The sequence below is a fragment of the Rosa chinensis genome, chromosome 7 (assembly GCF_002994745.2).
Source record: "Rosa chinensis cultivar Old Blush chromosome 7, RchiOBHm-V2, whole genome shotgun sequence".
NCBI classification, from domain to species: Eukaryota; Viridiplantae; Streptophyta; class Magnoliopsida; order Rosales; family Rosaceae; genus Rosa; species Rosa chinensis.
Genome location: NC_037094.1, coordinates 588,048 through 602,205, shown reverse-complemented (window position 1 = coordinate 602,205; position 14,158 = coordinate 588,048). Strand labels below are relative to the sequence as shown.

Genomic DNA, 14,158 nt, shown 5'->3' with positions numbered 1-14,158 from the left:
TAGATATGTGTGAAAAATGAGAAATGCACGATTTTCAGATTTCTTTTTGTCTACATAATTAAAGAGGCCCAAAGGCCGCCCTTTCTAGACAAACCCAACAGGGAAAGACCCACGCAGAAGAACATAGAAAGCTAGCCCACAATGTCGTTTCAGCCAGGGAAAGAATGACCTAAACCCTAAACAAAATGACCTAAACAAGCCAGAAACCCTAGGTATTGGAAGCTCCGCATCAATCCCTTTATTGTTCTTAACTTCTTATACGGTGCTTATATATCTTACTGTTTTCTAAGTCTCCTATATACTGAAGCCAGGTAACTAGCTCGACGATGGAGTGGGCATGCCAGCCAGCACACACACACACACACACACATATATATATATATATATATATATATATATAAGATGGTTGATTTTGACAAGACATGAAGCGCATCAGGCAGGCATGGATAATATATGTCTTCACGATTGGTAGCAATGGAGATGGCGATCGAGAGCAACGTAAGGTAAGCATGTCTGTCGGACTCGCATTCTACTTTTTTGTTGCGTCATTTTCCACCACATACACATACACATACAAAACAAAACAAAAATATACATGGAGGACTGGAGGTAGAGCTAGCCAAGCCTATAACCAGCTACCTGTAAAAGTAAACCATATAGCTACCGAATCTGATTTCAGAGATATGGCTCCCAACTTTTTCTTAAAATTTTCTTGTGAGTATTCTGTACTGATTTTCCAATGGGCCATGATTGATGAAAATGTTTTTTTTTTTTTTTTTTTTTTTAACACTTAATCATCAAAACGTTGAACATAGCAACATGGCTAGCTTCAACAACAAAATGGAAACCCAGCTTATCATGTCTGTATTCATAACATAATCTTATAATGTTAATTAATGTAATAAAACTAGGTAGCTACTAGGGGATGGGGGACATTGATCGGGTAGGCCATAGATTGAGTATGTAGAGTCAGAATCAGACTGTTGCAGCTTTGTAAGTTTCCAATGTGATCAATTATCTGCAGGTTATGCTGTGCAGCGAATACAACAGCAGAGTATACAGCAATATATAGAAACAGGAGGAAAGAAAAGTTTTACTACTTCAAAATATATTGATTAATCAAATTAAGCATAAAGCAAAATGATAACCTCGGGTTCTACTATCCTTAATTATATAGTATCTCAAGGTTTAAGATCCTTCAATATTATGGAATATCTAATATTTTTCATGCTAATAAAACTTATTAAACACGTGAAAGCTAGGTAAGGGGTCTCTTAGTTAGTTATCATAATCAAAACAAAAGCCCTTTTACACCTACAACTGCCCCATGCCAAGGCTTTAGAGCCATTGGAAGTTATGGTTGGATTTCATTATGAAATCCAGATTGAATATATGCCTAGAAAATGAGAAATTTCTAACAGCTAGTTAGGTCAGTTTTTTGTTCTGGTGAAAGGGATTGAACCATTTTTTGACCTAATCTTAATCTACCTTTCCACAATACAGCTTAAGTGCTGCTTAATTGGGATAACCCCAAAGACTTTTGATAGTGTAATTAACAGTGTTAATTAAAGCTTAAATCCTATATCTATGTTAACTTCTAACTTAGCAAAGTTACAATCCGACAATAGAATTATGCATTACTTTATAGGATCTAGGAAAATCATCATTTTCTGTACGCATAAGATCGAGTATATAAGAGACCATTTTGTGTAGCTAGGAATATGCAAGTAAAATTAAGTTCTGGGAAAGTGAAGAAAATGGCATTTTATCCAGTAGATTACAATCAAATTAATTACCATGAAGTTCAGACCTAAGAGCTCAATCAAATGCTGAGATAGAGGATCGGGGAAAGAGAGAGAACATAGAGGGAAAATCGACGCTGATTAATTATTCTACTTACCCTAGATAGAAACAGAGAGATGCTAGCTAGCTAGTTAATCGACTTGGTTACTGGGTTGTGAGAGAGGAGGCATTGGCAGTTGTAGATGCAGAAGAAGAAGAGGAGAGGTTCTTGTGGTTATGCATCCACACTTTGAAAACCTGTCTGCTGACCCCAATACTTCTGCAGAACCTCTCAATCTCATCTTCTAGATCTTTCCTCTGCAGCTTCCACCCCAGCTTCTCCGCAAACGCCAGCATCTTCTCCTTCTGCTCCACCGTGAACTTGGACCTGAACCGCTTCCTCCCGCTGCCGCTCCTGTCCCCGCTGTCCGGTGACTCTACCACCATCATCTGCCGCGCCGCTGCTCCCCCTCCACCTCCGACATTGTAGTCAATCAGTTCCTGTGACGTCATCATCTCGTGGTGAAGATCTCCTCGGCTGCTGCAGCTGATGACGCGATGATGAGCAGTGCCGCCGCCGGATGATCTGCCTACGCCGGGTGCGTAGGTGACTCGGCGGTGGAAGTTACGGTGGCAGCCGCAGGCGGCGCATTGTAGTCCGCCTGGGGACGAGGTGTCGTCGAGTGTAAACTCTCCACACCCGTCGGTGGCATAGCTGCCGAGGCTGGCTGCATGGTTTCTGAGGCACTCTCTGTATACATCGTTTGATGAGTTCTCTCCTTCCATCTCTCTTTTCTCTGGTTCTCTCAGCCTCAGATAGCTATGTGCTTGATGATATACCAGTGTACAGAAGCAGAGGCGCATAGATAGGGGTTTTGAATATGGTACTGTTTGGTTGGAATAATTACACTAGTGCCCATGTTGGCCGTACTTGTAACTTAATTTGTCCTTGGTATTATAATATGTTCATATTGGAAAATGAAAAAGGAAGAAGCTGATTAATTAGCTGACGCAGTCTATGTATACATAATGTGTGGGGGGATTCAGCGGTGGCATTTGGACACAACCCTTTATATAGCTCTAGCTCTTCTAGAGTCTTTTTGCAACTGAAATGATGAGGAAAATGATCACCCAAAATCGGTTATGTTTATCCTGATCGATCTGATAAAACCAATAGACTAAGGTTTTGTTTGATACATGGATATTGTTGGGGTTTAGAATTGTTTTTAGGTAGTGGAAGTTTGACTAGCTACCTCCTTCAAACAAAAATTCGATCTCCATCAAATACACCTGTGTCCGATCTACAATAATGTTTCATATAGAACAAGCACGGCATGCTTCGCAAAAGCTATTCAATGCAAGCAGTTGGCACATTAAGTTCACCATCGATCGGTGGCCTTTAGTTGAGCATATATAGTTATAAACCTTCGTTGGTCTCAAGGATATAGTTACACCTATTGCTAGACACATTCTTTTCTTTCCCTTTTTCCTTTTTTTTTTGCCGGATATATTATTAAAGTTATAAAAAATATCGTATTCAAGTTTACGGTAAGAAGAATCATAGAAAATAACAAATTTATTGCAACCTTGTATGAATATCTCTCAACACCTTAAAAATTAATTGTTTTGTATTTCAATACACATAAGGATTACTCGTCACCCTAAGAATTTCGATATCCAATATATTACATACTCAAGTACAGACTTTGGAGCCGAAATATTATAGAAGTACGTTGATCAATTGTAAATTTATAAAGTGTAGTTAAGTTGGATAATTTGTAGTATAATCATTACACATGAAAACTCAATGAGCAAGACATGCATGCCACAATGACATGTATAAAGCGTGTGGTTAGATTGTCTAGGTTCATGAACTGAAAAGTACATTATTCCTCGATTAATTAAATACATTATAAGGATGATCATGGCATTGATCATGCAATGGAAATAATTAATCCAGTCGAGGTCCGACTCCGACTCAATGTTTTTAGTAATTCGCAGCAAGAGGAATGGGTGAAACCGTCATAGAGATACCGATGATCGCTCCTAGTCTTGGATAATAATACTCAGGCTATGCTTCTCGGAGTCAGAGTTGATGATGATGATCAGACTTGAGGCTAGAAGGAGAGAGGGTCCCACGAAGGGTATGGGCTAGATCGAATCCAACCAATAATTGACGTTGGAAAATTAAGTGTGTGTGTGATCGGGAAAGAGTAAAGAAAAGTGTAGTGCCACTCTCATCCATGATGTTTTGTACTTTTGCATTAATGGGGTTAAGAAAATCTATGTCTATTATATGTCACTGCTCTTGACAACATTGCAATCAGCAGCTTCAATTTTGTTTTTCTTCTCGATCATTATACATTTGTACATGATGGACTTGTCAATTTATCTGTTTAAGTGTTAACTTCAATTGATTATCAATTAATTAGTAGGTACTTACAAGGTACGTACGGAAGCAAATTTCAAATTATTCGCGTCTTTAAGTAACTCTTCTAGGGATCCGTTCTATGATTGAATAGCACAGGTGTTAGTTGTTGAAAGTTGGAGAGACAAACAGAGAGGTGATCATACGTATGAACGCCGAGGAGAAGAAGTAGGTTCAACGGGAATAGTTTCAATCTTCGGTAGAGTGAGTCTACTTGCTGTTGAAAATGGAAATCGACTTTGGAGTTTCTACAAAGAAATCTGCAAAAGTGATGAGAGTAAATGCGTGTTTGAAACGAAATTAAGAATATGACTCCAATGAGGAGCGAGTGTGGGAGCTTCATCACAGAAATGTGCAAATATTTTTCTTCATGATAAAGGCCTCATTACTGGGTATCTAGTTTAATTAGGATTTGATGGGAAATTAAGTTTAATTAGTAGCAATCATGAAGTATTGACTTTGACGGGAAAGATCGATATAGATCGATATGGGGATAATGGCATGAGCTGGATAGGAATGGTGTCTATACCCTGTAACATGCATACAATTGATCATTTGATGTGAAATTAGGTGGGGAAATGAGTGGCAACGGTCTTCTGTTCACGGTTCACTCTTGTTCGATGTGTGGTGATTGTCGTGAGAATATTAATAATATCTTTGGCTTCTGGCTTCTGGCTTCTGGCTTTCCCATCTGCCTTTTCCTACTGTGAAGTCACTGTAATTATAAAATGCATGAGTACTCCTGCATTGTACAAGCTCGCATATGCATGGTCGCAGGGGACTAGCTTAATTTGAAACTCTCTCGTAATCTCGTGCATCACTTCATTGGCCAAAGATTCATAGTATTCGGAAGTGTTGAAGTTCCAGATCTAACAATAATTAGATTAATATATAATTGTTTACAATTTTCGCACACAACAGAAACAATTTATACTTCTATTCCAAAAAAAAAAAAACAAAGAACAATTTATACTCTTAGCTTTTATATATATATATATATATATATATATATATATATTTTGAATAAAGTGCTGGTGCGGCTGCCCTCAAGCCTTGATTAATGAAACTGTTGAATATAAGGGGGAGACATTGAGCTTAAACCCCTGATCACAATAGACACCTAAAGAATATCCTGAAATAATATCATGACTCTCTACTAAACAATTGTATTCAAATACGCACCGACTAGCAAAGAGCGCTCTACAGGCGACTCTATTTGCTATACAGCGGTGACACAACGGATAACTCGATCTGCAACTCGATTACAACATAACATAGTTTCCATACTCACAGCTTTCCCATCATGTTGCCACTGAAAAATACATCCAGTGACACTAAGTTTCACCCTACCATTAGGAGGCAGCGACCATTTGACCAAGCAAGGAACTCGCCGCCTGCCTAGGGCAAACAGGTTACTGCCACTAAGAGGTTGCGACCATTTGCAAATGCAAGGAACTCGCCTCCTACCTAGAGCAGACAAGACACTTTGAGTGCACACACGGGCACACAGCCCGACTAGCCCTACACTACTGTAAGGACTTATTTTCAACAGAACAACACCCGTAAGCAAATAACAGGAAACAAAACAACTAATAATTAAAAACCACCAGCAAGGCCCATAAGCCAAAGCTCGACCCAACCACCATCTCCCCCGAGGACCCAACATTGTAGCCTACCAAGCTTGCACCCAACGTCTTCCTTCTGCACCAGGCCGCCTCCTTGGAGCACTACACTGCCGCGCCGCATCCTTGAGCCGTCGCACCACCACAACCCTTCGCATGCCACCCAACAACCCGATCAACATTCGAAACCAGATCCAAAACCGAACTGAACCTTCGCCGGGCTCATCTCTGCCCTGAGATCAAGATGATCGAGATCTCAGCCGTCGCACAGATCCTAGCTTTTATATCTTTAACAAGGGCGGAATTAGAATATTTTGATTATATATGGACTAAGTTTAAAAAGTTGAAATAATTACTTTTTAATATTTAATTTTTTGAACTAAAAATCTAAAATTGAGCTATAAACTTTTTTTGTTTTTCAAAATTTGAGGTGAGCTAATGGGCTATAACCCAGTGCCGTTCATACGTTGCTACACCTTGAATTCTTAAATATTTGATGTACGTACCTAGTTTTTTTTTTTTTTTTGGTACTAAATGTTTCCAAGTCTGCCAGCAGTAGCAATTGGTGTTGATGCATACAAAATCGATCATAATGCTACTCGATAATTAATAGATACTCTACTACTAACCAATCTGTTCCGAAAGAAATTATATAACTTTTTTTCAAGAGAAACCCTACCGTAGGGTTTCAAGTTTAGGCAGCGGCGTCGGCGGTCATCTGTGTGCAGCGTCGGTGACAAGTCTGATGGGTTTCACAGGTAGGAGACGGTTTGACAAGTCTGGTGGCTTTCTCGGTCGATCTCGATAAGTGGTTGATGGGTTTGGTCGGAGCTAACCAGCTGGGTGGCTTGACGTCTAGAGGTCAGGGATCAAGTTTTTTGGCGATGGGAATTGAGGCAATTCAATCCTTGATTTCAGTCGATTGTCGTGGCCTTTGGGTTGGTGGTCGTCGACTCGATCTTGCAACCGGAGGCCACGCGATTCTGATTCCGATTAGCAGCATAGTACTTGCAGCTTTTCAGTGCTTAATGGGAAGCTAGTAAGGCCGGCCACCTGATAGATTGGTGATGGCAGTAGCAATGGGGCGGCCTAGGGCTTATGCCCAATTTTCTCGGGTTTGGGCTGGGGTCTTTGGGCCTTAGCTCAATTCCGGGTTGTTGGGCCTTATTTTGTGGGTTTGTAAGGAGGGTGTCTTGCCACTTCACTTGTCACTTAGTGATGAGGGTGGGCCTAGCCTAAGAGGTGGACATTCTTGGGCAAATGGGTCAGTGTATGGTCCAGGACCCCAATCGTTTCAGATCATAACTTATGCAGGAGTTGGTAATTATCTGGAATAAGATTGGATTTCAAGCGGCTTATGGATAAGGTGTTGCTCATATTTGTTGGCTAGGAAGTGGTTTTCTATTGGTTCCACAATTGCGTGATTGGCTAATGGGAGGCTAGACTATGATTTTGCCCTAGAAGACTTGGAGTTTCTTTGTCTTATCATCCACTTGTAATGAGTTTGCTTCACTTAGATTTGGATTTCTGGATTTTCTTGCCGCTATCTTTTTCTAAGTGCAGCTAGACTCTAAGAATTGGCTGAATGCCGGCTATTGATCCTAATTATATCAATTTCAATTAAAAAAATATATATGTTCCGAAATAACAGTGAGTTTCATACGATTAGGGTTTAGGTTACTGTTATATATAATGGCTAATACTCCATGGACTATGCATTGAATTTAGAATTATTAAAAATAAACATCTCTGTATTTCATATCTGCGTGATAATCCTCATGTCCTCAGTCCTCCCCTCAAGCTCGAATATCTCACATAATAATTCGGTCAATGATATAACCTATATAATATATGTTTTGTGTTCTAAGTACGTACAGATGGATGGACCAAATCTAAGTTCATGAACCCGACAAACTACGAGTTTATAATTAAGTGTGATTAGAAATTAATATTCCAAATAAGCTACGTACTTCTATGAGTTCAAAATTAATCCAGAAAAGATTTCCATTAAATTAATCCAAAAGTTTAAAGTTTCTGATAATAGCCAGCAGAAATGAATATGTATGTAGCATGTTACATTGCACTTGATCTATATACCGAGTCTTAATTTATAAGTTTCTACTCTGTAATTAACATGCGTGTAATGTGTCGCTACATATCCAGACAAAGATTAAACTGGTTTGATTATGTTCCATGCATGACCCCAGTGCTACTATTTTATGCTTTTGCTCGGTTAAAGTTTTATGAACTATGAATAGTTAGCTTTTCCCCGTTGCATGTGACGTTTACCCCTTCAAACTGCCTTTGGCAATCACTTAATTTAGTGTGTGTGTGTGTGTATAACTAGATCATCACCTCATGAGTCAAGAAAACATGCTAATAAAATGACTCACGTATGCTATTAGGTGCATATAATTAGATACACACTCATTCTACATATTATAAATCAGTGGCGGAGTCAGAAAATTAAGTGTACTGGGGCACAAAATGGAAATAATAATATCAAAATAACTCTAATGAACAACTTATATGCACAATTTTTGCAACATAATTTAATTTTAATTTTCTTTTCCAGTATTTTAACATCTCTGTAAAAAAAAAACCGATTTATAATTAACAAAAGAATTGGCTGATAATCATTATTAATGTTAATAAAATATTTTTTAATAATTTTCGTATTAAACTTGAAAATCTGTAAATAAAAAAAATTATAAATGATTAACTAAAATTAATTATATGATCCATATCAAAAGAGTTCAGGAATTAGAGTATTAGATTATCAAAGTTCAAAACTTGGGTCTAAGACAAAACTGATCTGCCTTCTTTCTTTGGTTTTGCCCAATGCGGGAATTGAACTCACAAAAATGAAGTTGAGAGCCTTGTGCTCTACCAACTGAACAAAACCATCTTTCCTTCACTCATCCCATACTACATGATATATATAAACCTAAAAATCATAACTGGGGCACATGACCGAGTGTGCCTCTACCTCCCTCCGCCCCTGTTATAAACATTTTAAGACTCGTTCTAATTTTTTATAATTAGTTACTTACTTGTTATTCACGTGTATGTACATATTATAAACATTTTCTACATATCAAATTTCTCGATATTGAGTATACTACTGGCGCGCGGTTTGGATATTGTCAATCTGTAATCTAGATGCGAGTGAGACTCGTAACTCATCTAATGGCAATTAAGATTACATCCTTACGCTCGAGATCTAAGTTCGATTGAACTCCCTATATCCGCATACCTCTATTGGCAGGGGTGGATATAGTAAGGAAAATAGTAAGGGAAGACATGCCCAATAGGTTTCTTCATAACTAATTAAGGTAGGATATATAGTAGCTATGTGAGAGATTATATGGGAACTTTCACATTTTTCTTCTCACACTTGCACTCATTTTTTATAGAACATATCAAAATGGATTGGGCTGTGAAATCATCCCCAACAAAATAAGAAAAAACAAGAAGTTTCTCCTTAGTTTGGGCTGCAAGGTACTTTTGGTATGGGCCTTGTTATAGCTCCTACATATCTCGTATCACAGTTTTGAAATCCATTTGTAGTTATTCTCATTTCTCAAAAACCAGCAACTATGTCATGATAAATTGATAATAAATGGGTCAATCACTTCGCCAAAAATAATTGTTTCCGTTTAGAAATGTAAAATATTAGAGTTTTTCTAATAGAATATCCAAATTTTACTCACGGACCTCCTCTACTTTTTACATTTCTTACTAAATTTTTAAATACTAAATTTACTTACTAAATCTCACCCAAGTTCCTTAATTAACCTCACTCATATAATTTGCAAACTAGAGAAATTTTATACACAAATTGCTAAATGATAGATACACATCTCCTACTTAATACACAACCTATTAACTTTTTTATTTTAATATTTTACTAGAAACACAACACCAAACTTCCTAAACTATCCTCATTCACAATACACAATATCTTTTCACTAAATACATATCGTTTTTTTTTTTGCTGAAATAAATTGATATAAATATCTAGTAAGAGACTACCTTTTTTTTTTTTATACAAGAGAGACTACCTATTGCATTGCTGCAGTTGAAAAAAAAAAACGATAGACATATTACACTAGAAGACTCAGCATCAATTCCTTAATGGCTCAATATGAGAGTTTCAGTAAATCACATGGTCATCACTAAAGTTAATACAATAATACCAAAAAAATGTTTTAATTGCTTTTCACTTGTTGGATTGAACATGCTCAGATGCCAATGGGGAATTGCTTGTCATTGAGGACTTGACCAAGACAATACTTAGATGCCAATTGTTGACATTTGTGAACTACTAATGACAAAATTGGAGCGAAACAAAACAATACATCACAAGAGTTCTTGAGGAATTTTTCAACAGTTTTCACTTGCTCTTGTTTGTCCATATCATTTGGACAATTAATACATTTTTGAAACTAGATTGATAAGAAGGCTTGATCCCATGCATACTAAATTATTGAGAATCAAATTCATGATATCCATCTGCGGTTGACTTGGAAAAAAAAAATGCAGATGTTTCTTGATTCCAATTATGTTTCTTTATTGTTTTTTTTTTATCAGGTGTAATCACCCTATTTTAGTCGGACCTCTAAATTTGCTATTTGGACCTCCTATATTTAGTACACTTCTAATTTACTTTTTAGAATACTTGAAAAGCTAATTAGACCTCCTTATTTTTACCAAAACACCCTTGAATATGTGAAACAATAATCTGTTACCCTACTTTTTATCTCTATCTTCAACCACGATAAGAAAAATGAATCAAAATCACATGATATTGCTCTCTTATGAGTATGTCTCTCCTCCACCAAAATTAATCAGAGGGTTAGTTCTTGATCTTGATATATTGCTAGAATCCTTTTAAATTTGCTAATAGAAGGATTTCAAGGGTTTTGGGTTGGAAGATTGAGTAATAACTATATCATAATATTCAATTAATTTAGTTTAAGAAAATTTCAAATCAGATTGTTTTGAATTTATTTTTGTATTAAATGATGGGCCATATATATAAATTATTATTTTTACTTAATTGTTTTAGGTAAATTATAAAACTATATGGCAATATAAGGAAATTCAGGAAAAAGAAAAAAACAATTTAATTGAATGTTATATTTAGGAAGGTAAGAAGTGTAATTTTTTTTTTTCATTTTCCTCACTTTGTCCTTATTTGTCTTTTCATATCACTTGACAAAGTCTAAAATAATTGAAAAAAATTTGGAGGTCCAAATATCAAATTTGGAGGTCCAATCAGAACCACCCGGTGAAATATCACTCAACTATGTTTCTCTATTATTAATATAAATATCTCTTTTGGTAATTTCAGTTACCCATAAAATGTGATGCTAGGTGTATGAAAAAAGGGATGTGTATTTAGTATTTAGAGGTGTGTGAACAAAATTTCTCAACAAACTATTATCTTTTAAATAAAATGAAAATTAGTCATTTCAATGATTTAATTACTCTCTAATTCTTAATTACATATCCATTTCTTAATCAGACAACATAAATATCTTATCCAATAAAAAAAATATCAAACACAAGGTATTGGGTTTCAAAAATTAATTTCTAATCAAGAAGAATAGTTTTTTTTCCTCTCTCTTTTAGCTGTGCAAAAAAAAAGTAATCATTTTTTCTTAATGTTTATTTTTTTTCTCTATTTTCTGTACCTTATGATTAATTATTCAATAGTTTTTTAGTTTTTCTTTTTATTTAATTGCTAGCTATTTGTTTTTTTTTTGTTTTTTTAAATATAACGGATAGACTTAGATTTATGTCATAATAGGATTTCTTTTGTTCTCCCTCATCAATATGCGTTCATCATGTATGATGATAGAAATTTTTATGTCACATGATCTTAATCATAGTTATAATTCTTGTTAAATATATATAAATGTTTTAATCAATATGTAGTGCAATTGAAAAATTAAAATAGATAAGAAATCTAATAAAGAATGCAATCTAATATTATGGAATTGGAAAGTCGATCTAGAGAAAGTAAATAAAATATTTTTTTGGTATAATGATTATCCTTATTCGTCATTTTATTTGAGATTATATATGTAATTTAATAATTTATAATAAAGTGAGGTCAAGTGAGCAGTAGTACTTACTAATAGAAACACTCAAAATATTATGTAATATATTATATTCGATTCATGATACTCATTATGACATCTGTTTTAGTCTGTTTGGATTTCTATGTGAGCCCCATATGAAGACAACCGTACACAATCAAGTCTGCTGTTTTTAAGTAGTAAGTTCAACTCAGTTCAAGTATGGTTCATTTCACTCGCAAAGGGAAGGGATGGGCTTCGTACTAATTACGTTTTCTTTAATTTTACCCAACTTTTACGCAGAGCAGATGAAATGTCAGGAATACAAAACGAACGATAGCCGGTGCTAAAATCACATATCCATTGCAATGTTGAAAGTAGCTAGCTAAGAGTGGGAGGGCTCAAGTGCTAGCAATGATCTAAAATGGGTTTATTTCATTGTTTTCAGTGATTACTTTAACGGCAAATATGAAGGGTATTTTTATCTCAGTTAATTATTGTCAATTCATTAAATCAAGAGTCAGATATTTTCAGATTTGGTTCTTTAATTGTCCAAGTCTCTTACATTTTATACACGTCGTAGACCAAATAATCATATGAGGTCTTTAATTTGTTAAGTGCAAACCCTGGCAAGGAGTTTCATGTAGATTACCATGTTACCATGCTATGTCCAAGTTGGTTTGCCCACTAGTCACTTTCATTGGAAAAAAGTTTATTTTGCCTATCTAATACCTCACATGTTTTATGTTTTATGTTTTATGTTTTATTTTTATTTTTATTTTTATTTTTTTAACAAATTAACATGCTCTATACAGTTACATTGTTTTACTTTTTGTTTTCTTCTAAAAGAAAGAAAAGAAAACATTATCTCATAAATTTATAACAAGCTTTAAGTGGTGTAGAATGTAAACAATTGAGGGACGTCTTTCCAATTTCAAGTAGTATGATTTTTGAATGGTTTTGCAACATTACCACATAATATAGATTCGAAAAGTTTTGTTACAGATTACATTAATAATAGCAGTACGTAAAAGAAAAAGGAAAAAGTGCCTGGAAGATGAATTAATTAGGTGAATAAGATAAAAGTTGATGAGTGGGGATCACTCACTGGGAACTGGGAGGGTCAGCTAGCAGTGGCGTTGAAGGTGAGGAGAGCACAGGGTCCAAGAAAAAGCGAAGTAACCACCCCTTTTTAGGCTTTTAGCTGCTTCTGCCTCTGCCTGATGACTCATGACTTTGGCCATTGCTTGGCCTTTGTCTGCTTCAGTAGTGTATTCGCGTTTGGTTACAAAACATTTTATTAAAAGTATAAGATCGAGGAGAGAAACTTAGCTCGCTAGTTTTGAATGGCAGCGTAGCAGAAGCAGTTTCTTTTCCAAGCGCAAGTAAAGTTATCTTTCAACTCAAAAAAGCTTTGAATGGTCTCTGCATATTTGGAAAGATGCTGTGCTTTTGCTCTGCAGAACTGGGCGCTGATTCTTATGCGAGTGAGTGAATGAGTAGTGCTCACTTCAGGTCAGGTCATTATATGTGTTGATGAATAATAATTACGAATAATGAACGGAGTTTGTTTGTGTCTGCGTGCTTGGCATGGGGACGCTGAGAGTGACTTTTGAATCTGTCATTAACCATCTTCTTCACGACGGTGTGACAGTGGAACTGAAAAACATGGTGCTCTCTCTGCTATCTCGCTGCTCCCATCATCATCATCATATATATCTTGAGCTTTTAATTTGTTCGCATTTATGTGTCACCAGATCACACCACCACTCTCTGCATCGCCACCAACGAAGAACTATCACCTCAACGATCCCTCTCCCTCACTTTCTATGGATAGTAGACACATCATTTTATGAAAAGCTTTTAGCTAGGTTATAAATTTGGCCCAGTCCTTAGCTTTAATGCCTGGGTTGGGCTAGCTGGGTGAGGACCTCCATTAATTATGATCTCCATATACTCCAAACAGAAAATCCAAACACTAAACAACAGGCTAGGCTGGGTAGCTGTTTGAATATGATGAAGTATCATGCATGTACTTATAGCTGGGAATTGACCTAATGCTTTCGGACCTCAAGAAAACAAGAAAATACCAGAAGATTTATTATATAAAGGTAAGGTATTTAGTGCAAATTAAGAAAGCTGTTGCATCAACGGAAGAATGAATACATGACTCAAAATAGGGCCAAGTTATTGACATATTAAGTTACAGTAATACTATCTGGATGTTGAAGATCATGATA

General features: G+C 36.0%; 1 protein-coding gene across 1 annotated transcript; it reads right to left on the bottom strand.

The window, feature by feature from the left end:
• Positions 1 to 1,711: 1,711 nt before the first annotated feature.
• On the bottom strand, positions 1,712 to 2,677 carry LOC112180352 (zinc-finger homeodomain protein 10). Its single transcript, XM_024318886.2, has one exon. It carries the CDS (start codon positions 2,644 to 2,646, stop codon positions 1,948 to 1,950), a length of 699 nt encoding a protein of 232 aa, XP_024174654.1. The 5' UTR covers positions 2,647 to 2,677; the 3' UTR covers positions 1,712 to 1,947.
• Positions 2,678 to 14,158: the final 11,481 nt, after the last annotated feature.

What these genes read in the sequence shown, in the direction of transcription:
- LOC112180352 (XM_024318886.2), bottom strand. Translation starts at nt 2,646, where the DNA reads ATGCGCCTCTGCTTCTGTACACTGGTATATCATCAAGCACATAGCTAT.